Below are 26,075 nucleotides of genomic sequence, written 5' to 3'. Positions count from 1 at the left end.
AATAATAAAATATAAACATCAGGCTTGTGGACACCCAGTTTCCACGTGGCTTTGCAAACTGTGGCTTGAGGTCATTTTTTTTTTAACTTAAGCCAGACTAGAAAAAAAAATAATAGTATCATAGCATTTATTAAACATTATTTTAATATCTACAAATGATATCCAGTAAAAAGGACAAACCATAGGGCATTTCATTATTCATTAGAAACAAAAATCACATTCCTTAACACCGGAATGTTGTGAAAATAATACAGTGATTATTTTTTTACTAGAAAAAAAATACATCCGTCAATTTTCTCTGTATCTTACCTTGAACTTCATGTCCACAAAGTAGTCTGTAATGATCTTGGCATTTTTCCGAGATTGCTTCATACAACTCATGTTAGATGGCTTTATAAATATGACATAGGGCTTTAGTTCATGGGTTCGAGCTATTTGAATACCCTACACAAAAAAAATAGGTTCATATTTAAAAACAGAAATCTTAATCTCCTAGAGTCAACATGAATGTTCTCAAAATTTCTAAGACCAGAAATTAGCAATTATTTTCAGCCAATTTATTTTTATTTATTCTCCTTTGCCCTCAAGTCCTCAACTCTAAAAAATAAAAATTTTAATAATTAAGAGATGGGGTTCTAGAATTAAAATTAAGTTTAAATTGTGGCTCTTCCTCTCACTAGTCATGACACCCTTATGAAATCTGAGAATAGGATCCTATAAATAATCTCATGGGAAAGAGGCAAAGACAAACTCTGCAGGTGGATCAGTTCTGTTTCACCCTCACTTCCCCTTCCTCTTGGCTATTATCTTATATTGGATACTACTGACATCTTCACACTGACCACCAGCCTTCACCCAAGTAAGAACAATTGTCTTATCCCCTGATTCTCTTTAGTACACGTGGTATATTTAAAATGACTACAAAAAAAAAATCCCACAAAATACAAGGATCAAAAAATGGAGCCTACACATTGTGTGTTCTTTATCCTAACTTGCTCACTCCTGCCTCACTCCACATATAGTCTCATAGAGGTAGCTACAGATATGACAACATGGGAACCTCACCTCCTTGTGTAAAACAACATCTTATTCTCTCCACAAATTTCCTTAATGCCTTTGTGATCAAAGTCAAAACAGGATTCTAACTTTTCTTTATACCCACCAGCTCAGTTCTCTTTTTGTATCTGGAAGCAAGACTCATTCCCTAACTAAAGACAAGATACTGGCAACTGTTCCTTTACATAAGATCCTGGTCCTTAGATATGGTAAGTGGTCTTATCCCTAAAAGGCTAAAAGAATAAAATGTCTCAACTACGATCTACATCAATATGCACAAAATGCAAGACATTCATTCATTACTTTGGGGAGATGGGAAATATTCTACCACAGACCTACCTGAGGCTCTAAGTCCATGACACAGATCTTTCCTTCATCAAGGACTGCTTGAACAGCATCCACGCTGGTGCCATACAGGTGGCCTTTGTATTCACCATACTCGAGCATCCTGCAAGGGTGCCAAAAGGAAAACAAGAACTCTTTCTACAAGTAAAATACTATTATAGTAACATGAAGATAAACTCCAACGAGATAGAACATAAATATGTGGACTTCGGTAGCACAAGAAGAATTATCAATAGGAGAAAATCAATAGGAGAAGAAAAATATTAGGAGATCTAGGACTCAACTATTTCTCCAAAGTCTCTAAGACTGGCAACTCAGTTCTGCTCCCTCTCCCAACCCAATAAGTTAGTGTAGTAGTTGATCAATTTGCATTTCCTTGCTTAACTCTTAAGAAACAAAAGGAATTGCCCCAGAAGCTTTGGATAATGCATAAAAATGGGGCATGTATTTTGAAGGTAAAATAACCAAAGGTGAGAATCAGATTCTGAATGTATAGCCTACCTGTGACCATACATGAGGCTTTCAAATGTTTCCTTTGACACGTAATGATACTCACGTCCATCCATTTCATAACTCTTTTTGGAACGAGTAGTATCTATCAAAAAACGGAATTTAAAAAAATGTTTTCAAATCTTTGAAATGTTTTGGTTTATTACCAATATACATTTGGATAAATATTTCTAATCAAAGTAAATAAATGAATACATAAACAGGTAAATAAAATGCTAGAACCAAAAAGACGGAGCCTAAATTGGCGATAAGAAAATAGAAGTTCTCATCAAAATCAGTTCATCTATAAATCTTTATTAAGTAATCACAGTGTGGACACGAATGTATTAGGTATTGAGCTAGGATGGGGAGACCCTAAGGGATAGCTGCTCGTACTAAAAAACAGGCATGAGTGAATTATATGTGAGCCCTAAGATGCCTAAAGGCCCCCAGGTAGCATATCTTATGTTTAGATAATGCATTTCCCAAGATCTCATTTCATTGCTCACACTGCTAGCTTGATGAAATGCTATTTCATCACCATAGTTTACTGATAACTAACTGAAGATTTTAGAGAGTAACTTGCTCATGTACACAAGACTAATGAAAAGCAAAGTTGAAAACAAGAACCTACGTGTTCTGACTCCTCCTAGACTAATATTTTCTGCTACACCAGATTGTCTCTGAATTGAAAGGAGAAAGCCCATGACAGTCTGTCTGCAGTCTTGCCCAAATGCATTGATAGCCAAGGGAGATGGTGATTAGTTTTAGGGAACTGCAGAAGGGAAAGACTGGTGGAGTCTGGATTCAGTCCCATTTTTTTATTATAGATTCCTCAAGTTAAATAGTACTTGGTATAGAACACAGGAGCTCATTGAATATTTGAAAGTGATTCATTTTCTGTTCATCTATTTATTCAACGAACATGTACTGAGTGCCTCTGTTCTAGATATATTAGTTTCCTAGAACACACAGATGAATGAACCACAGTTCCAACTCTGTGTCCTATATATACTGCAAAGCTTCTAGTCCCTTAATCTGCATTGCCACAAATTCTCCCTGTTCATAAAAAAAAAAAAAAGGCATATTTGCATTTGTACTTGACAAAGTTTAAGAATGAAATAGACGAACACTTGATAATATCAACACATGAAAATGACAAAGCAGGAACTTGACATAGAACCTAAATGATAAAAGGAGTTATGGACATTCAAGAGGTTTAAAAAACAAATGTCATCTGAGAGTCATCTTTTTTTTCTTTATTCAAGGCTCTCTGCAGATACTTAGAATTCCTACAGTTATGCCACCTCTCCTATAGCTTTGTACTGAAAAAAAAAATTCTGGTAAAACACTATACTCTCGGGTTATAATAAATTATGTAAATATAAACCTAAGATTACTAATTCTCCGTGGCTTCTATTGGACTATATTTTATATGGTAGGTTAAAATCTGTGAACTAATGCATAACTAGATGTATTCATTTTAAGATTAAAACTATTCACTCAATTTAGAAAGCAAAATATGGGCAACATTTTCTCATTTGAATGATGACTAGCTATACTGCTTACAATTATTCTATGTTCTATGGGCATTTTATTTTTATCCAGATTATTTAAAAATGGTGATTTCTTCTGTGGTTTTGTTTTAATTCAAGTTAGTTAACATACAGTATAGTCTTGGCTTCAGGAGTAGGACTCAGTGATTTATCTCTTACATATGACACCCAGTGCTCATCCCAAAAAAGTGCCCTCCTTAATGCCCATCACCCATTTAACCCACACCCTCCACCCACCTCCCCTACAGCAACCCCTGGTTTATTCTCGGTATTTAAGAGTCTCTTATGGTTTGCCCCCCTCTCTGTTTTTATCTTATTTTTTCCCTTCCCCCTACATTCATCTGTTTTGTTTCTTAAATTCCACATATGAGTGGAATGAGGGCTCTTTCCCCAATTTGGCTATTGTTGGTAGTGTTGCTATAAACACTGGATGTTGGAGATCAATGTCCATTCTTACACATGTGAACAGTGTTTGGAAAGCACAACCTATGGTATATGATCATAAAGCAACTTTTTAAAAATTGTTTTTAAGTTTATTTATTTTGAGAGACAGAGAGAGCAGAGGAGGGGCAGAGAGAGAGGGAGAGAGAGAGAATCCCAGGCAGGCTCCATGCTGTCAGCGCGGAGCCCGATGTGGGGCTTGAACTCACGAACTGTGAGATCACGACCTGAGCCAAAACCAAGAGTCAGACACTTAACTGACTGAGCCACCCAGGCACCCCTATAAAGCAACTTTTTCTGTCACCTACTGCCTTCTGTGGGACAAGACCTTCTCCTGGTCCTGGATGAAAATCTAAGCAGTTATCAGGACTCTTCTCATTACTCTTAGGTTAAAAAAAAAAAAAAAGGCCACCATCACCTGTGCCACAAATGCAGTCTTGATCTAATAAAATTCCATTCCCATGTAATAATCAAAATTATGATTATTTTAGGCTTCTCCTCCCCACACCTGGCTCAGACTTGCTGCAAGCAGGGAAGCCTGCAGTCAGAGAAACCAGAAGTCAGGAAAGGGAATAGGATTCCTCTCCTCCCTTTCATTGCCTCTCTACTATTCCTCTCCAGCTTTCTAACTGTCCAAGGCTACAGTGCAGAAAGGAAAGGAAAGAGCAGGAAAATTCTCACTTCACTGATGCTGATGCTGGATACTATAGGCTCCTTTTAGATATGTAAATCTGGTAGATATTTAAATCTGGCTCTGCTCTCCTAGAAGATGCATTGGGTTATTCTGCAAACCCTATCACCACCACCATTGCCACTGAGTATCTCAAATCCATCCCTATGCCAGCTAGTCACTTGTGATTTCTCAAAGGGTAGCTACTTCCCAGACTATAGCCATTGGCCACTCCTTTAAACTCTTTCCATTTTTTCAGGTATAATTCTGACATCAGTCTTCCATGCCCCCCAAACTGCAGGGAACGCATGCAAAGCTCTTAAGTGGTTTCTCTAAGTTCCTCTCTCTTGCGTTCAGATGAAGAGGAAGAACCTACATGCACATGCTCTTTCCTGCCATGGATGATATAATCACATATACAGACTTATATAAAATTATATCTGTATATATTGAAAGTTTCAAAATAAAATAAGGCATTTAAAGAGCCAAGCACAGTGCCAGGAAGATGGTAAGTAATTAATGAATGTTAGTTATTATTGCTAAATATTAGTTTTCCTGAAGAGTCATCTATATAGTCATTGAGAAATGGAAAAGAGACAAAGTCCCCCTTTAAAAGCCTACATGTCAATAAATCAATTCCCTCTATTAAAATAAATATAGTTAGAAGTATTATACAAGGAATATCCCTAGTGTCTGATATATTTTTACAACAAAAATGGTATGGCATAGTTAACTGAGATCAGTGCATCTGCAGAGACAAAGACAGTTTTACCGAAACATGAACTGCTAGGAAAGAAAAACTACACATACGTGGCACAGCACTTTGGAAATGGCTAGGATTACGTTCAATAAGTTGTCTTCTCAGTTCATTTACTCCAACGCCCGAAGGTCCTAAATACAGAAAGTCACATGCAGAAATTATAAGATGTGAATAAATATGATTATGTGGTAAAATCATCATTTCAGTTCTTCTACTGAAAAAACTTGAGAGCAAATTTTTTGGGAAATGTTTTTAGTTTCTCACAAACTGAAACAATTCCAGAAAGCTCTTAGGAATTTTCCTGGTGACCCATGGAGTAACCCACACTTCTTCAACATTCCAGAAATAAGCTGGGGAATTGCAGGAACCAGTCACCTCAGCAACCTTCATCTAATGTCGGACACTGAAAATTCTCTGGCCTCACTTCAGATAATCTGAGACAATCTGCCTTTCCTGTCAAATGAAGTTTCCATCACATCACAACCCAGAAATCAGCCCCTATAATTATGGGTCCCATGACTTATAGAATTCAGACATATTTCCTTTTTTTTAAGTTTACTTAAGTTTACTTATTTTTTTAAGTTTACTTCGACAGAGAGAGCAAGTGGTAGAGGGGCAGAGAGAGGAGAGAGAGAATCCCAAGCAGGCTCCACACAGTCAGCACAGACCCCAACCTGGTGCTCAAACCCACAAACCATGGGACCATGGCCTGAGCCAAAATCAAGAGTCGGACGCCCCCAGACATACTTCCTGATAGATAGTTGAGTCAACACTCTGTGTGCAACTGGAGTCAGAGCTGACTTCATGCAATTACATAGGGCCCAGGCTTAGCATACTACACTTGGTTTAATGCTCTTCTTTTGCCTTCTTGAAATCTTAATCATCATTAAACAAGAAGCCCTTGCATTTTCATTTTGCCCTGAGCTCTGCAAATTATGTAGCCGGTCTTGGCTGTAGGGCATGTTGTTCTGCTCTACAGGGGCCTCCCTTGATTACAGTTGGAATACATAGAGATGGCAGCAAGACATTAGTTACTACAGCTGCAGGGACCAGCTTTGCAGAGCTCTTGGTCACAAAAGCACGTCACCCCAGTACTGTATTTGCCCTGTTCTTTAGCACCATATATAGTCCAGAAAATTTTAAACATTTTTCTAAAGAAGGTGGTTACAAATTTCTTAGGGAAATAGATCTTAAGGATTTTTATTTCTTTTTTTTTAAATAAACTGTGGTTTTTTTTAATGTTTATTTTGAGAGAGAGACAGACAGAGAGCACATTCAAGAGGAAGGGAGGGGCAGAAAGAGAGGAAGAGAGAGAGAATCCCAAGCAGGCTCCATGCCCTGCAGTGGAGGCCCAATGCAGGGCTCAATCCCACCACTGTGAGATCACAACCTGAGCTGAAATCAAAAGTCAGATGCTTAATCAACTGAGCCACCCAGGCACCCCAAGGATTTTTATTTCTAATACAGACTGATAATGCAGTCTGGGGGAATACTCACCTATGCTTACAGAACAAACTCAAAACAGGTCAAAAAAAGAGAAAACAAAATTTCATAATACAACCTGTTAATACCCCCAGTATATCATGGCATACCACATGTAATTGTAAACAATAAAAGCATGAGACAATAAAGTTTTATTTATAAACGCACATATAAGACAGGCTTTTTTTTTTTAAAGGTGTTTATATTGGCGTCCCTAAAGAATTCTAGTTTTGCCACCACTCCCAACACAAAACCACTGACTCTAGAAGGAAAAGTTTACTATGGGGGAGGAGAGACACAGTTCCTGAGACGTACCCACGAGCACTATGAGGCGGTGCTTGTCTGAAGGGCGTCGCTGGTACCTGACCACCTCCTCGTAGGGGGCGCCTGACGCGCTCAGACAGCCGCCGGCACTGCAGACCCCCGCGTGCTGCTGGCGCAGGTGAGACTTCCGGCGGCAAAGGCGCATGCTCCGGCGGAAGCCAGCTGGGAGGGTGGAAACGCACAGGATGTTACATCCAGGTAGGAGAGATTATTTCTCTTGCCCCGCCTGATGGCGCCTGCAGTGACTGCAACCAGCAAGTGTTGATTAACATAATCACGTCTGTCTAAAGGTAGAAAATAAGAAGAGAACAGAAGGAAAAATAACAAAATGCCCCCACATGTTGCCGCTAAGTTGCACCCTGTGCCCACCATGTGCCAGGTGCTGGGGTTCTAGCGGTCAACTAAATCAAACTCATTTCCTCATGACATTCACGTTTTATGGAGGAGGAGAAACAAAAGTAAACACATCAACAAAAATAAGTGCTTAGAAGAAGGGGCAGTGGAGTGATGGGGGTGTTTCTTCATGGGGAGTGAGGGAATTCAAGTAAAGTGTGTGTGAAAAGGTAACATCGAGCAGACATGGGAATAAAGTAATGGAGCCAGTCAGGAGGCATCTGGGGATGAAAGCAGCCCAAGCGAAGGGAACGTCAACTGCTAAGGTGCAGAGAAAGGAGTGTTTGGGGAAGCACAGAAAGGCTCGAGTAGGGCAGGGTCCTGAGCAGTAGAGAGAAGGGTAGGAAGTGGCGTTGGAGAGGAAGCAGAGTGTTGGATTGTGGTCCAAATGGGATGAAAAGCCACTGGGTGGTGGAGAAGTGGGTGTGACATGGTTTGATTTATGTGTCTGAAGAATTCCTCTGTTGCTTGGGGAGGATGCAAAGTGTGGGCTCAGGGGAGAGCAGCTAGGAGGCCCTTGCAGTGCCCCAGATGAGGGAGAATAGTGGCTTGGGCCAGGATAGAAACAGGGGAGCAGGCTGATCACTCACATTTTTCAGATGGATACACTAAGACATGGGTTAGGGGGCTGCTCACAACTATGTCATCAGTGGCAGAGTTGGACGCTTTAACCATGATTTCTGAACTCCTAGAATCCTGTTTAACCTGCCTGCTGAATCACAGAGCTTTCTGGTATTTAAAAAAAAAAGAGCTGTTCCCAGGTCCTTTCAATAAGTAGAGCTAAGGACTATATGTATATGTATAAACACAAACACACACACACACATCTATATCTGTATCTGTATATGTCGAACACCATGAGTTCACACCAATACGCACAAAGCCACCTCAACATTGCGGGATTTATTCCAGCCACCACCATCTCCCCACTTTCTGTATGTTTCTCAGTGAGAAACCTGACACTGATTGTCCTCGATACATACTTATTGGTCAAGAGCACTTGTGCAGGATGGGGACGGATGGTGTCAGCAACCTGGCAGAAAGTGTCAGAACCCAAGCTAGGTGAGGAGGCCATCTTTGTAGAGGCTGTGAGGTGTCAGAACCCAAGTGATGGCAGCTGTCCTCCTCACATTGCTCTGGCTCTGACAACCTGTACCAGACCACCATCATCCCCTGCATAAATGGTCTCCTAATACTGCTCAGTGATGCCCCACCCCAGGCTGCTTCTTTCCCACCTTTGTGCGGATGCCTTCCCTTTTAGCATACTTAATGGCGTTGGGGCTGAGTTAACCTCAAAGGGATACAGAAAAGTGGTCCCATGTTGTTGTTGTTTTTCTAAGCTCTCTCAATGATTCTAATGTGCATCTTGGCCCGGGGAACCAACATTTCACTTTATAGATCCTGCTGTTGTCCCACTGTCTCATGGAAAAGGAGGCCCAGTGTGGTTTTACATGAGCCTTTAAAGGGGTCCTTCAGAAACCTCTGCCAAGTTGATAGGATATAGAAATGTGGTCATCAAAGTTAAGTTTGGTAGTCAGACAATTGGTCTCTTTAGAGTAAGACAAATATGTCTTGAAACAGTCTGGAAGAAAATAAAATATTTGTGTTTGCTGAATAATAAGAGATATCCAGTGGAAACCAGATGAATTATAATGAATGATCAACACATCAGAATACTAACCCCCCCCAAAAAATTGGGGGGATAGAGGGAAACCAGAACAAGGAACAAGTTTGGAAATGTCCATCAACAAAAGAAGTTTTCAGAAGAGAGTCAGGATGGTATGACTAAAAAGTTAACAAGTGACAAAGACCCACCTCTTATTAATCATCACCTACCAATAAAGAACTTCTGATCACAGCCAACAAATTCCTCCTTGTCTGAAACACAGAGAATGGCAGGAACAGAATATGTGGAGGAGGAGAAAGAGAAGTTTACTTAGAACAGATGCATGAAATTATCTTCAAATCTGCAAGTGACGCTCTTTTAGTAGATGTCAGCACAGCTGAATTCATCCTGAATGGCTTATTAAAGAATATCCTAAGCACTCTGCAGCCTATCACATGCCCCAAACTATGCAGAAATACTCTCCAGAATTTTAGCAATACACAGAATATATTCTGTCAAGTATAATTAAAACAAAGAGATATTTTAGGCTTGTTTAAAGTTACAAGAAAGATATTGAGTCATAGTCAAAACAAATAAAAATTTGGTATACATTTTTGAACATGCCCAAAGAAAACTGACTTAAAACAGGAAACAGGGGCGCCTGGGTGGCGCAGTCGGTTAAGCGTCCGACTTCAGCCAGGTCACGATCTCGCGGTCCTTGAGTTTGAGCCCCGCGTCAGGCTCTGGGCTGATGGCTCGGACGGAGCCTGTTTCCGATTCTGTGTCTCCCTCTCTCTCTGCCCCTCCCCCGTTCATGCTCTGTCTCTCTCTGTCCCAAAAATAAATAAACGTTGAAAAAAAAATTAAAAACAAAACAAAACAAACAAACAAAAAAAAACCCAGGAAACAGATGAACTGGCTTTGGCTTAAACTTGTGGAAATGGTATTCTGCAGGACCTTTAATTAATCCCTTTGTTGGAGGGGGGTTTTAAGTTTCTCCCTGATAAAATGGTTTATTCTATATAAAATTAGTATTTGCTCTGTGGCTGCCAATTGTGTCTGACTGTCCAAAAATCTGAGGAACAAGAGTGAGGAGAACTGATCCCAGTGGCTCTGAAGCATCTAGAACTTATTTAAACTCCTGTCTCTGCTTCCACTGCAGTCTCAGAAAAATTCATATAAACTCCAGGAAAAAAAATGTTATAAAAATATCATTTTCAAGTTACTTTTTACTAATAGATGTTCCTTTTCACTTATGCAACTCTGTTCTGATCATTGAAGTACTATGTACAGAGCCACTGTTCATAGAATGAACTAACATATACAACCTTTTCTTCTTAACCTTTTTTTCATGTACATCTTAAAATACAAACAAAACACACCAAAATTAATTCCATCTCCTATTAAGTAAGCACTGAAATACGTCAGTAAGTTTAAAAGGAAATGTTTACTCAGGAATATATTCATAAAGCTTAACTACTTTCATTGTTCACTTTTAAATATTTTTCTATGAAATGGAATATCTCATCACTGCTTTCACCCTCAAAATACATCTTATCTTAAAGTGTATCCTGTCAAGTATGCACATGGAGGCACTGAAAGATCTTAAATATAGCTCTGTTTGGCTTACCCAGGAAATAAAAACAAACAATTACCTTCTGAAAGCTCCTCTGGATATTTGGATAAGTGAAAAAACAGACATGAAAAAGTTAAGTCTTTGAGAAGATTGAGTTGGCCATCCACTAAAAACAAGTTACAAAAATGAGGCTTTTATGTCTCTCTTAGAGAAAGTTCTAACCTGGGTAGGTTTGGTAAGGCAAATGAACAACGTACAACTGGGGACTCAGGAACTCCTGGGACCTGACTGTGCTGCTCTGAGGACTATGACTTGTTCTGCAAGTCACTTATCTACATTCTCCCTGAAGATTTTATCTATGAAGACTCCTCTCCACTGGTTGGCTTAAAATGGGGCTTGAGAGAGAGAAATTATAGGAAGGCAACTGATTTGAGCCTCCTCTCTCCTTCTCTCCCAGAGGCCATATGCTGCTGCTCCAGAGGTGCTGCAGCAGCCTCTAGCCTAAGCATCCTCATTCTTTACTCCTCACTGGGTCCAGTGACACATGTCCATCTCCAGCCAGCCCATTGGAGACAAGGGGAACTAAACACAAAGTGTGCTGTTTTCTTTGTTTTCTAGATATCTTAAATATCCATGTTTTCTGTTACTTTTTTTTAATTGGCATTCCTAATTAGATTATATCATCACCTCCCAGAGAAATTCAAGGTCACATGACACTAAATTCAGAAAAGAGTTGAGATCAAAACTGAAGAAATGTAACTGCCCACTAAGAGCTCTAAGTAACAGAAGTAAGCATCATGAATATCAAGAGTTATTTACTTAGAAGGGCACCTAGGATATAAAGTGAGCTCTGTGCTGACAGCAGAGAGCCCCATATGGGGACTCAAACTCATGAATTTTGAGTTCACAACCTGAGCCGAAGTTGGATGCTTAACTGACTGAACCACTCAGGCATCCCAAAACTAGAAAATTTAGAAACAACATAAATGGTAAGTAAATAATTTAGGTGCATATTTCTCAACTCCATATGTCTTAGTGCCATCTTTTTTATAACCAATATTTGTAGCAATCTCTCGATTCTTATGAAATCAAACTAATATAATCTATTGCACACTTAATTTTAAAAACCAATGCAATACTCTGTCATATAAAGAAAAAAATTAAAAAGAATTCATTTATATTTTTAAAATGTGTATTTCAAAATATTAATCCTCAGGCATGACTTCTCTAGAAGACCTAAGAAACTATGAATAAGAAACTATTAGATGCTTATACCCACTTATAATGAAGAAGCATGGATTAAAGGAAGTGAAAATATTCCTTATATGAAGTATAGAAAAATAGAAGGGCAAAGTAACAGTAAATTCTGAAATAAAAAGTGCTCTGATAAGTAATGACAGACCGGGTTTACTTTTATATAAAAGGGAAATTGCCTTAATTGAAGTAGGGATAATATACCAAAGCAATTATAATCTGATGAACTAGAGAAAAGGAGGAAATATACTTGGGAGCAGTTGAGTAACGTTAACATGCTCCAAAAGTTTGCCAGTTTTCAAAATACTCTGTGAGACCTATTTCATTACTAATGATGTCAACATTACTCTGATGTTGGTATCACACACTTGGTGATACCATATGTCATCAATAATAACAAATAACATTTTAAAGTAAAAGAAAATAATCAGCATAGATACTTCACTTTCTAGTTTATTTACTATCAGTATGGAGCGGACAGAATGTGTGGAGTAAATTATTCAATAGTTGCAAGGCAATTTCTTTAATCCTGTTCAAATGTCTCTCTCCATAGTGACTGTCTTCTAAACAACTGAGATTTTCATGTTATGTATTATGAAAATGTATATCACTAGTGTGTGTTAAGGAACTGTTCATTTATATTTGTAATGTGTTTTGTCCAATAGGACATTAAAAATATTATGCAGGATGGTCTCACACTCTGCAGGACATCTGGCATTCCTGAGTCCTACCAGTTAAAGGCCAGTGCCCCAAATCAATGTGACAACCAAAAAATGATCCCAAAGAGCTCCAAAATGCCCCAAAAGAAGCACTGGTTAAGGTGAAGCTTATAATATCTCACAATTATACTGTTGAGGTATTTAAACAATTATTATATCATATCCCTAAATGTGTGTTTAAATTATACCAATATCTGGAATACACTCTTAAAAATCAATACCAAATATTCATTTTTTACTTACCAGATTCAAATGTTTCTTCATCTATGGTTTCCCATGGGGACACAAAAAAAACCAAAAGTGTCATTTTATTACTATCAATACTGAGCCTGTACTTTAACAGATGAATTCCATGACCCTATGCTTCTGCATACACACTAACTTCTAAAAATCTTTCCTGAATCAAGGCCAAGTCAGTGGTGTCTCTATGGCATATTGAACTTTTAAATGAGATATGTGGTATTAAGTAGCTGGGCTATGACAATAAGCAGGTATGCTGTATGAGGCTATAATCAATAAAATAAAAGAGACTAAATAAAATGTAAAAGAGGCTCAGAGGGAAGGGAAAGGTAGAATGTCACAGGAAACTCCAATGGATTGTCAGATAGTGCACAGCTTTGCTATTAGAGGGCTTTCAGATGGAGGAGAGATGCACCCTGACTGAAGGTCGGGGCAGGGTAGAGGGTGGGGAGAAACCATAAGCAACAGGAATGTGGCAAGGAGAGTGAGTATATATAAATGGTTTGATTGCATAGGCTTGTGTAGGCAATAAGGAAAGATTTTATGTAAACCAACTTTCAGTTAAAACAGTTCTTTTTAGCATTTTAAAGAGATATTAAGGATTACAAAACTAGAATGTAGAGGGAGAGCAATTTGAAATATATAGCAACATTACCAATGCTTGCGTCCTTGGATCAGGCAATACTGCATCTGAGGTTTACTCATACCATGTGGAACAATATATTTACAAAGCTATTTGTTGTAGCATTGTTTGTAATAGAACAGACTGGACATAACTCAAACATCTACTGATAAGTGATTATATAAATGCACAATAATTTATTTAACCAATAAGCTGTTAAAAACAAAGGAAGAGGCTCTTTATGTACTAAGATGGAATCATATACAATGCTAAAGAGAAAAGTCAGGGACAGAAGAGTGTGTATAGTGTACCATCAAAAAGTCTTTTTTGTTGTGTTCTTTTTAAAGGTATTTTTCAATGTTTTTTTTTTTTTTTTTTTTTTTGGGACAGAGAGAGACAGAGCATGAACGGGGGAGGGGCAGAGAGAGAGGGAGACACAGAATCGGAAACAGGCTCCAGGCTCTGAGCCATCAGCCCAGAGCCTGACGCGGGGCTCGAACTCACGGACCGAGAGATCGTGACCTGGCTGAAGTCGGACGCTTAACCGACTGCGCCACCCAGGCGCCCCTAAAGGTATTTTTTAAAGAATGGTAAGGATGATGATAGGGAGAGGAGAAAAAATATACATCATCGCTTTTACATGCACAGAATATGTCTAGAGGGATCAGGAAGAAACTGAGAGCATTTATTGCCTCAAGAAATAAAACTGAGTAGAGGAGAAGGGAAAGGGAGGAACTCTATACTTCGGTAGTTTTTGAATTATAAAATATGTGAATGTATTACCTAATAAAAATTGTAAATTAAAATTATAGAAAGAAATGAATATTACTGTAAGTTTTTAAAAACCCGAATGTGTACCTGGCAAAATAAATATCGTGTCAGCATTATTCTGTAGTTGTTCTGGGAAGTATATGCGAATCTTTAAAATATCCACAATTTAAAGATTTCATATTGTTCTTTAATTTCTAAAAACTAGATTAGCCCAGAAAGCCAAGACAAATTCACTTATCTGACTAAGGATTCTCCAACTACTGTCCCAACAATACTCTGGTGATTCTTGAGCCAATCTTCATTATGCCACTAAATTTGGAAAACCTTTTCCCAATTTACAAAAAAAAAAAAATAAGTATAGAAATGTAAAAAGTTTTCATATATTTCTCAAAAATTTGGAACCCACTACTATTTATCTATACTAGAATCCACCAGAAGATGGTACCAAACAATAACAAAAACTATATGTTGCTTTTTAAAAATTGGCATTTCAGTATTTTATAGTATTTCACAAAAGCATGGTGGTTTCCAGACATTCCACCTGAATGTTACTGAATGTAACACCTGAGTATTACTGAATGTTCCTGTGATCATTTCTAAGACACTGCTTTCTAGAACACTTAGTAGAAGGTTGGTCTTGGAGCCTGGAGACATTCCCACAGCTGTGCCTCCCTTCCAAGTGCCAGAACCACAGAAAAAGGCAGGCTCAGGGGAATTCATTTTACACATTTCTTCCAGAGGAAACCTGTGGCCCCATTTGGCCAACTCTGCGTCAGAGAATCTACTGCTGAAGTGCTTCATATGCCTCTATCAAAAGGAAATGTTACCTGCTTCCACACACTTCTCATCAATCTTCATATCATCTTCTATAAAAGAGGACAGTAAGGGAAAAATAGAACTTAAAATGTATGAGTTTCCCAACGTATAGGCTTATGTCAGTAAAACTCAGACCACCTTACAATAATGTTACTCTTACAACAAGCATATTCCTTATGCTTGCTCACTTGGAGAGATAAAAAGGGCTCCACCATATTCAATGAAAATCTATGGTATAGAAGGCAACATAACATAAAATGGTTAACATTTTAAAAGCATTGGCTTTATGAATGGACAAATTAGTTTACCTCAAGCCTCAGTTTTCTATCTATAAATGGAGATGGTAGCAATACCTCCCATGTAAGTGAGGATAAACTGAGATAGTGTATGAAAAGCTCAGGTGTATGGTAAGCACTCAATAAATGTTAAAATAATAAATAATAAATAAATAATATATATTATAATATATAAAAAATAATGTTAAAAAATTAACTATTTTTACCTTTAACTAGCGTATATATAAGAGAATAAGAGATCCATAACTTTTAAAGCCGACCCCACCTAATATTCAAAACCCTCTACAACATGACCCAAACCCAACTTTGAAGGCTATTGTCCACTTCTTTCCTTCACATATCTTATATTCCCATTAGAGTAGCCACCATCAGTCAGTCCTCTGTACCTTTGCTTATGCTGTTCCCTTTGCCTGTAATGCTTCAAGGTCCATCTCAAACATTAACTAAAATGATTATCTCTGCCATGAACCGCATAGCATTTTCTTCCTACTACCTTGAACTCCCTGCTACTACACATCTATTCTAATATATAGATGTAATATAATACAACCATTTGAGTATTTGTCTTATTTGCCCTCCTAGATAGTACCTTAAAAGCATAAACTGCCTTGCTAATTTTTACATATTTTACAGAGCTTAGTACAGTGTCTTGCACAGAATAGGTACATGACAAATTATTTATTAAGTTGAACTGAATTTTCCTTTTAATATGAAAATAGTTAATGTAAATGTACATTTTGAAAAAATAATTTTTTTTCAGAAAGCACTGTACATCTTGTGCCTACCATAATGCCCAGCACTTCCTAGGTGAGAAATAAATAGTGGTTTAATAAATAAGTCTTATCATGTTCCAAAAGTGCAAGTAATTATCTGTATAATAAGCTATAATATTATCAAGTCACGTAATAAACCTATCACCACCTTCTTACAGACCATATCATTAACTACGGTTTTTAAGTAACATATGCAATATAAAAATTTTTACAAAATAATACTGTTTTATAGAGGTAGGGGCACAGATAAACAAGTAACATAGCTGCCATTCAATTCCTTATAATTATTCAGAGATTACATTTCAGATTAGTATTTTATAACAACAGTGAATTTATTAGTTCCTAAGACATAACTAGAGGTTTTATGTTTTGTTTTTTTGTTTTATCAAAGAAAACTATTATTATTCCTGTTTTACAGAGGAATTTACACTAGTGAATTTCCAGTAACAGCACAAGTAGCCCTGATTTTTCTAACTTGCAAGCCTGGGATCCAAGACAGACACTGATTTTATTCTCTCAAAATCAACAATTCCACACTATAGGCAAAGGGTAGGTGTTATGGGCTGATCTGTATCCCTCTCGAATTTATATGTTGAAGTCCTATCTCCCAGTGTGACTGTATTTGGAGACAGGGCCTTTAAGGTTGAATGAGGTCATAAGATTGATTGGGGCCCCAATCCAAAAGGACAGGCAGTCATCTGCAGGCCAGAAAATCTCATCAGAAACCAGACAGGCTGAACCTTGATCTTAGACTTCTGGCTGTCAGAACTGTGAGAAAAAAAGTGTCTGTTGTGTAAGTCACCCAGTCTGTGGTATCTTGTTATGGCCACCTGAGCAGATTAAGACAGTGGGCTTGTTACCCACCAAGACCTCAGAGACCCCGCCTCTCCAAAGACCTGCCCATTTCCAGTTTCAGGATTGAGCTGTGGGGGTGCCTAGGGGAGTGCTCTTCTAGCCTCTCTTCCCCTCCACAAGCAGATAGCATCTTGCCTTCTTGCTTTTGTAAGTGTGTGTGTGGCATCATAATGAGTCATCTGGGTGTCTGGGCTCAGAGAGAGAAGTAATAACTGGAGGTTCCATTTGCCTCCGAAACAGAAGCTTCAGTCCAGACTACACTGCCTGCAACATCTGGCAATACTCTTACCTTCTTTGGATTTCAATCTTTTCATCCATAAAATGGGAACAATCACGAATTCCTTACAGGGTTATTTTTAAGACAGTGTGTGTAAAACAGCTGACACAAAACAGCAAGCCAGTTTCACAACTTTTATTGAATTTTTACCATGTGCTGCATATAAATGTTATCTCTATTTTCTCCTATTCCTCTCAGTGTTAGGACAATTACATCATGTGTGCTTTCTTTTGACTGACATCTTTTGACAAATTAAGATCTTAGTGATTGGAACACTACTAGGTATATAGGAAGAGCTTAATAAATAGCTAAACTGAATTGAAGTGAATTAACAAAACTATACAAAAGTTCTACAAGACTTTGGAGATGAGGGTTTCTTTTTTCAAATACTATTTCTTACCTTCTTCCATAGAAATTGCTGGATACAGACAAATAATGGAAGTGGGAAAAAAAAGAGAGAGTGAGAGAGAGCACAATAGTTAATGCTATAGTTTTTCAAATTAACATAATAAGAAAAGCAAAGTGCCAAAATCATTTAATTAATGTTCTAGGCTTAATCTATAGAAATTTGGTAGAGATTTAGTAATGAAGTGATAAATACGTATCCTATGGAAACTAATACATTTATGAATCTTGTTGGAAATGGGGATTTTGCTTCTGGCAAATCCCACTCCCTTCCCTCCTTAAAGTTCTATAAGGGTTGTGTTCTATTCATTTCTGAATTAATGCACTTAGTTCAGAATATTTTAGGAACTCAAATCTTGACTGGAATAAAAGGGAGAGAGGGAGGAAGAGAGGAAGGAAAGAAGGGAGGAAGGAGTGAAGGAAGGAGGGCAGGAAGGAGGGAAGAAAGGAAGGGGGAGGGAAGGAAGAAAGGGGGAATGAAGAAGGGGGAGAGAGGAAGGAAAGAAAGAAAAAAGACAGAACAGCCACAACTTAATTGTGTGAGCATCTTTAGTAATATATTTATGATAGCCATCTGCAAATTTTTCAGTAAGTCTTGTTAAATAAAAGTGCCCATACCTCCTAATAACCTGTTCCTGAGATTTTTCCCCTCTATGGTAACATTAATCAGAAAGATACAAAATAATACTTATTACAGCATCATCTAAAACAGTTAAAAGGAAAAGGAATGATCTAATAATTTAGAAACTGAACATGCTCCATGAGAAACAACCCTATGAAAAGTGACCAATTAAGTCAGTGGCTCCACCCTTGAAGTTCCTGGACTTAGAGATTTGTGAGTATAAGAATAGGGGCTACAAACCATATTTCAGGATGGGCTTTTCCAAAAGTCTAATGTAAATCACACTTAGGCTACAGGAGCCAATTAAACATCAACTAGGGGTCCTACTAGTTACCAGATGCTGATTAGAAACTTCATTAGTGGGGCCCCTTGGGTGGCTCAAACACCCGACTTTGGCTCAGGTCATGACCTCATGGCTTGTAAATTTGAGCCCTGAATCGGGCTCTGTGCTGACAGCCCAGAGCCTGGAGCCTGCTTCGGATTCTGTGTCTCCCTGTCTCTGCCCCTCCCCACTCATGCTCTGTCTCTCTCTCTCTCTCTAAAATAAACATTAAAAAAATTTTTTAAAAAGAAGGTTTATTAGCATTTCAATGTGCCTTTGAGAAATGAAATAGGAAACTGAATTAAAGAAGTACCTCAATCTGGTTTGGTAAAACACAAAAAAAAACTTTTTCAAAACACAAAGAAATAACTAAAATATCGCTATAAAGATCACATCATGAAAAATGTTTCTGATAAAATGTTTAAATAAAAAAGATAGGTGCACCTGGGTGGCTCAGCTGGTTAAGCATCCGACTCTTGATTTCCACTCATATCATGATCTCGGGGTTCTTTAGTTCAAGCTCCACATCAGTTCTGTGCTGACAGTGCACAACCTGCTTGGGATTCTGTCTCTCTCTCTCTCTCTCTCTCTCTCTCTCTCTCTCTCTCTCTCAAAAATAAATAAACATTGCCACTCTGAAGGAATTATAAGAGAGTTTTCTTCTTTCAAAAATGTCTCTATGATTATCATCATAAATTTTCAAGAGAAAAGGAGAAGAAAAACTAATTTTGGGCTTAGACGAGTAATAAAGTAAGGACTTGCCATGGGCCAATTGGTGACACTGACACTGTTGTCTGCTTTAGTCCCCTTGCAGCCTCCCGTTCAGGTCCCTCTCCCGCCCTCCAGGCACCCCCAACCTTACTTCCTTTCGGGGGGGGGGCCTGGTGGGGGCCATTTCTGAAAGGGCCTTGCTCAGACAGTTCCAGCTGAGCTCTGCCAAGCTGCAGCCCCTCTTTTCAGGTGGCAAGTAGTTCACAAGCTTTGCCACCATGGATACCTTTACTAACCATTCCCCCACTGCCGTTTGAATATTACCATCTAGCGAGGAAACTGCATTGATTAAGTAATAATGCAGTCCCATGTTTATTCATCAAATGCACACATGACTGTTCATCAGAGCTTCTAAATAGTGTGAAATTTAACCCCCCTGCATAGAGCCCACATGAAGGTTTGTGTGTGCAACCTTGTTCACCAGCATATGTATAATGTATAAGCTAGCTGTAAAGACCTCGAGGCACTCAGAGTTGGGGGGCCATCACAGAAGGTATCACCGACACAGGAACATTTGCATCTTTATAAACTGAAAAATCTTATAAATCCAAAGGCATGAAGGTGCAGAGTAGGATTTCAGATGGCTGCTAGGAGCTTATTTGGGCAGTGGGGACAGTCAGAGATCCTCTCTTGGGCAGGAAGCCAGCCCTGGGAGAGAAGGAGCAGGCTTCCCCACGATGCACACGCTGGGTTTGAGGTATCAGCACACTCACATATGATGGATTTGAGGTGGGTGTGAGGCTGGTATGGCTGAGACCACCAGAACTCCCGCTGCTTCCTATGCACAAAGAAATACACCATGAGGAAAAAAAAAAATCAACTCAGGTTAACTCAGGTGAAATAGATCCAGTGCTTCCTAGAATTCTGCTGCTTCTACGCAAGTGAAAAGGGAGATTTCTTCTCCAAACACATTGTCAAATATTCTCCAAATATACAGGTTTTCTTATCACGTTTTTCCTGTCTTACAGGCTCCTTTCAGAGCAACTCTTAGACTGAAAAACCTGGCCACAGGCCCCAGAGCTTCAGCGACTGACCCATAGGCCCCTGCCTCTCCAGTGGGTAAGCCTGCTTCACCTGGTCTCTGAATCTTCATAGCATGTTCCGGTTCCCCTCCCAGGTTGTTGATGCTCAATCCCTTAGAGCCACGTGGATTTCAATTCCTTCTGCATCCTTTATTTGCGCGCTAATCCAATAAGCCTGTCATTTCTGTGGGCTCCTTGCAAGACCCCTGCCTGAGCCTCCTCACTGCTTTCTGCCCTGAGACCATAAGGACTAACCTTGTAAAGCCTTTATCCCTGTTTATGTCAGTCCCCCAAAGCTTGGGTCATCCCTTATCCTCTGCATGTTAATCCCTGTAAGGCTCTGTCCACCACCCGCCTTCCCTGAAGCCCTTTCACACACCCCATGGAAGTCGAAGTCAGTCTTCAACAAAGCCTCCCAGACTTCAGCCCCTACTGTGAGTAGGTGAGCCCTTCACCCTCTTGCTCTAACCAAATCCCAGATCTCCTGAGGGAACTGCTCCCCTGCATCTTTTAAGAGGTGGCTTCTTTCCTCTCCACTGCCAGCTGTGTGCTGGTAAACAAGCTCTGGGGGAAGGGGAATAGCTGTGTTGAGTAGCTTTTGCTGATTTCTTTCCTGCTGGCTGATTTCCCTGACCATGGACGTGAGGAGAAGTGCATGTTTTCATCATTCTTCCTCTCTCTTTCCCAGCATTTCTTTACCCACCCTCACTCTCAGCTTACAATATTCCTTCTTATTTCACTGAGACAATCAGAGAACTTCCACAAGCTCTCGCCATATCCTCACCCTCAACTATGTCCACACAGTCTGGATTCTCTGCTGTTACTATTACTGTTTATGATCCTGTATAAGGCCAACGCCTCTACTTGTATATGGTTGACCTTTAAGCAGGCCCTCTTATACATGGATTTTTTCCAATAAACACAGTACAGTACTGCAAATGTGTTTTTCCTTTCCTTATGATTTTCTTATTAATATTTTCTTTTCTCTAGCTTACTTCATTATAAGAATACAGTATATAATACACATAACAAAATATGTGTTAATCCACTGTTTATATTATTGGCCAACAGTAGGCTATTAGTAGTTAGGTTTGGGGGAGTCAGAAGTTATATGCAGAATTTTGACTGCATAGGGGGTCAGCACCTCTAACCCCTGTGTTGTCCAACTGTAGTAGATCATGTCTCCATCTGTCTGCTCAAGGACATTGACAACAGCAGTTCCTTTCTTTTTCTCTGTCATAAAAGTTTTCCCTCTCACTGGACTGTTCCTACGAGCATTATGTACCTCATCTAAAAAAGTTCTTTCACAGGGGCGCCTGGGTGGCGCAGTCGGTTAAGCGTCCGACTTCAGCCAGGTCACGATCTCGTGGTCCGTGAGTTCGAGCCCCGCGTCGGGCTCTGGGCTGATGGCTCAGAGCCTGGAGCCTGTTTCCGATTCTGTGTCTCCCTCTCTCTCTGCCCCTCCCCCGTTCATGCTCTGTCTCTCTCTGTCCCAAAAATAAATAAACATTGAAAAAAAATTAAAAAAATAAAATAAAATAAAAAAATAAAAAAAAAAAAAGTTCTTTCACACCACTCCCCTTTCCTCTCCAGCTACTTTCCCATTGCTCTGCTCTGCTTTGTACTAAAATGTCTCATGCCATAATTTCTTCAAATTGCTTTTATGACTGCCATATTGCTATCCAATGGTTAGTTCTCAGTCCTCTCTATAGCAGCTGACGTGGTTGGCCAGACACTATACTGTCCTGATTTTCATCCCGGCTCATTGGTCACTCCTCAATCTCTTTTGCTAGTTCCTTTTCTTCCTCTCGATTTCTTAACATTGGCTGGGCCTTGGACCCTTTTCTATTTTCTATCTTTACTCATTCCCTCAGATCTCAAGGACACACAGATTACAGCCGTGGGTTCAGATTCAATAACTGACGTTTCAATTCAGGCCTGAATGATTAATAGAGGGAGTTAGAACTATCTTTTTAAGTTTGAGTTTCACAAGTGCTTTTCTCTCTTTTCTAGATGATATGATTTTTCTGGTCTCCTGAGTATTTAAAATGCTTAGGGCATATGGATAAGTTGACTTTTGGATTTACAGACCAGTGTATATGTTTATCTATCTGCTTGTCACTCTTTACCTAATCTTAACTACAATAACAGAAGCCTGAGAAACATTTTATGTCCTGATAGTTCAGTCCTGAGTCCAGGAGTAAGAATTTCCTTACCTCTTCAGAAGGTGGTTAGAAGGAATTAGACCAGCACAGGTACCAAGGTCTGAGATTTTCCGGGCCTGCCACCAGAGGGCATCGTTCTGGTCCACAATCTGCAGGATGTCCCCTTTCTGAAAAGGCAACCCTGCATCCATGCAGGGGATAGTAGGATCCTCCTGGGGCCAGTACTCGGTCATGGCACGAACATATACCTGACAGTAGGTACAAAATGGTCCCATCAAAAGAACCCTTGCCCATGGGCTGTCAAGACTTAAAACCATTTCTCTACTCCTCTACCTACTGTTACTATCTTTCCTCCCCATACTCTCCAAAAGGGGAATCTGCCTCTTGAACTGAGTCTAAGATCCACCAAAAAAGTGACTTTGCCAGCAGAATCTCTTAGTACCGAGAAGTGTTTGCTCATGTGTTTCCCATTCTTGATGTTACTTTTTAACTTCTTGTACTCCATCTCCTTTTATTGTATTCATTTATTCATTTGCCTCTCATGTCATCAATATTGAAAAATGTCCAGAGCGCCTGGGTCGCTCAGTAGATTAATCATCTGACTTCAGCTCAGGTCATGATCTCACGCTTCATTAGTTTGATCTCCGCATGGAGTGAGCTCAAGCCCTGCTTCGGGTGAACACGAGCCCCATTTCAGGTGAGCCCTGTTTCTCTCTCCACCCCCCCCCCTTCATGGTATTCTCTCTCTCCCTCTATCCATCTCTGCCCTCATTCACTTGTGCTCTCCCTCTCTATCTGTCTCTCAAAACAAAATGTGCAACACAGTATTGAACAAATGTTCAACACATTATAGAGGAGGGTAGTATGATACAAAATATTAAGTCACTATTATTGTTATTTGAGGATTTCCTATATGTGATTATGAAGGCTCAGTATATTCTTACCATCTTCTGGCTATTAACAGGAGGGGCAGAAACTGGAACCACCTTGAACATAATTGTACCACGAGACATAGCCTAGAAAATGTCAAAGGGGAGGGGGAGAATAACAAATCACAGAGTTCGCTGGGTTATGACATTTTAGCAGATGGAGTTATAACACAGTGTGCCCAGTTTTAAGGGTGACATCCCCCACAGGGACTTTTACAAGGGTTCAATAGCTAAATATCACCATGCAGAAGTGGAAATTAGGAAGAAATTTAGCTCAGCTTCTGCCCTGCTATGGGGCTCCAGAGTTCCTGGCCTGCTAAACCCCACTCTGAGGCCTGGCCTCCCCCGGGAACACTCCATCTCGTGACCTTATTCAGCAAGGTCTTCTTCCCACAGACACCGGGGAAGGAGATGAGGTCCTGATCTGACTTTCCCTCCTCAAACTTGAGTCAGTAATTACTTCCCGAACACCTGTTCCTGTGCCAGGCGGCCCAGTCTGATGGGGAAGAAGAGGGCTCCCAAGTCTTCTGGGGGGATGGACAAGCTCTAAGCTCATGGTGGGAAGGGGGGCCCTCAAACATTTTGAGAAGACAGAGAACCTGTTAGACTGATGGAGAAGGCAAGATCCTCCTGTCACGTGCACTGTGGCAGGTATTAGAGATCCAGAGAGGAACAAATGTTGCTCAGAAATTTCACAACCCCACCATCCTGGCTCTGAAGCTGGCACCAAAATGGCTGAGGTGGAGCCATGTGGGTCTGCAACTGACAGTCCTTAAAGCTCATGTGTAGCATCTTATAGCATGTGGTTTGCACAATGTTCTGGTGCTTAGTATATTCCCTATAATCCCACCTCTCACGTAGTCCCTGAGGCACATCTATGAAAATTTAGGGTTCCCCGCAAAACTCAGTTTGAGAACCACTATGATAAATAGTAATCCATGTCAGCCCCCACACTTGGGGTGTGCATGGGGAAGGTGGGGGGGCATACCACTATGGCTATGACAGCTCGACTGTGATTCAGGCAAAGGTTTGAAAAGTGGAAATGGGACCTAAAAGAAACCTAAACCATAAACTGGTCATAAATCCCCAGTTTCAACCACCAATGATGGTGGGCAAGACAGGCAAGGAATTCCCCCTCCCATAGGGTAGCCTCCCCTGACATCTTTTCTACCCCAAAGCTACCTCAAGGAAGACGTTGAATAGATTTCAGCTGTATAAAAATGTTAGGGGAGCAAAGGTAATTTGCTCAGGTTCAGACACTCCTCCAGAGTCTCACTCTGGCCACCCCAGCTTCAGTTTCCAAAGGAGCAACTCAGGCAACAAGGAGCCTGGGCTGGAGGGATTGGCAGAGCCTTACTGAGGCCAAAAGAGCAGCTTGGCAAGAGAAGTCTCCCAGCAGAAACAGAAAAGGTCTGGGGGTCTGGAGAAAGGACCAAACCCCCCTCATGTTTCAGCACACACACCATGGGCCAGACAGGCTCAGGTCACAGCCACAGCATTGCACTGAGTCGTAGAGAAGGCAAACAGAAGACTGTTACCAGAATATGGATCACTTGCTCAGGGTCCAGTCCCTCAACTGAAACTCCATTCACTTCCACCAGTTTGTCTCCAGCATATAACAGCCCTAGGCAAACAGGAACACAAAACAAAGGAAGATACAAGGAAACTGGCAAAAAATAGAGGTAGCTGTACCAAAGATTTTTAGCAAACTCATTAAGCCAAGCATGCTCTAACATTTAAACATTTACTCTGAAATAATAACAATAATAATACAGGCTGGTTATTCTGGAGTACACCACCACCAAAGCACAGAGAATCGCATTTTATACCTCTTTCCTGGGTATTAAGTGATGGTGATATTTCTATTTCTGCTAATCTGATGCTATAAAATGAAGATATCATGAGTAAATGATAAATGAAAAGGAAAGGGGAGGGGCATTCTTCAAAAGAGGAAACGTGGAGAAACATGGGGGTTAAGATCAAGCCTTGAGAAGTATGAAGTAAATAGTGGAGTTGTCAGAGGGAGAGGTGAGAAGCAGGATGACGTTGTGGAACAGAAACCACAGGTGATGAACACTTCAAGACAGTTACGGTCAATGACACCAAATGTTCTAGAAAGTAAAAATAAAACTGAGGCCAAAGGAAGGGCCAATGGACTTAGCAACTAGGAAATCCTGGGGCCACTGCTCTAAGAATGTTGGGGTATGAAGCCCATCCCGTCTCCAAGGCCCTGGGAAGTGAGGAAATGGGGCAGCAGGCACGGAAACGCAGCCGTGAAAGGAAGGAAATTCAGTTCACTGGTAGAAAAGGCAAGCAACAGGCATTTCAAGGTGGAACAGAGCCTTGTTGCAAGCGGAAGGACCAGGTGAAGGGAGAGAATTGGGACTATAGAGTGGACAGACCCGGACTTGCATCCTGAGTCTAACTGAAAACCGTGCATACATTAGTTACTTAATCTCTTTGAGCCTCAGTTTCCTCTTCTGCAGAATGGCCTGATAATACTTAGCTTGGTAGGTTA

The 26,075-nt window shown here is 40.0% G+C and overlaps 1 protein-coding gene across 1 annotated transcript in view; it reads right to left on the bottom strand.

Annotated features, from left to right (window-relative positions):
- MPP4 (MAGUK p55 scaffold protein 4) overlaps window positions 1–26,075 on the bottom strand; it is a 39,007-nt gene that overhangs the window by 2,618 nt on the left and 10,314 nt on the right. Inside the window, exons 8-21 of the mRNA XM_047868785.1 lie at window positions 25,096–25,181; window positions 23,573–23,644; window positions 22,680–22,876; window positions 20,155–20,219; window positions 17,722–17,739; window positions 15,132–15,170; window positions 12,915–12,935; window positions 10,778–10,792; window positions 9,353–9,394; window positions 7,115–7,285; window positions 5,368–5,448; window positions 1,903–1,996; window positions 1,396–1,504; window positions 310–444 (exon numbers count right to left, since the gene is read on the bottom strand). Coding sequence (XP_047724741.1) covers window positions 310–444; window positions 1,396–1,504; window positions 1,903–1,996; window positions 5,368–5,448; window positions 7,115–7,285; window positions 9,353–9,394; window positions 10,778–10,792; window positions 12,915–12,935; window positions 15,132–15,170; window positions 17,722–17,739; window positions 20,155–20,219; window positions 22,680–22,876; window positions 23,573–23,644; window positions 25,096–25,181 — 1,145 coding nt within the window. The remainder of the gene's footprint in view (window positions 1–309; window positions 445–1,395; window positions 1,505–1,902; window positions 1,997–5,367; window positions 5,449–7,114; window positions 7,286–9,352; window positions 9,395–10,777; window positions 10,793–12,914; window positions 12,936–15,131; window positions 15,171–17,721; window positions 17,740–20,154; window positions 20,220–22,679; window positions 22,877–23,572; window positions 23,645–25,095; window positions 25,182–26,075) is intronic.

Source organism: Prionailurus viverrinus, chromosome C1 (genome assembly GCF_022837055.1).
Source record: "Prionailurus viverrinus isolate Anna chromosome C1, UM_Priviv_1.0, whole genome shotgun sequence".
In the NCBI taxonomy this organism is placed as follows: Eukaryota; Metazoa; Chordata; class Mammalia; order Carnivora; family Felidae; genus Prionailurus; species Prionailurus viverrinus.
Note: the sequence above shows the minus strand (reverse complement) of the source record. Positions and strands in the feature narration are given on the sequence as shown.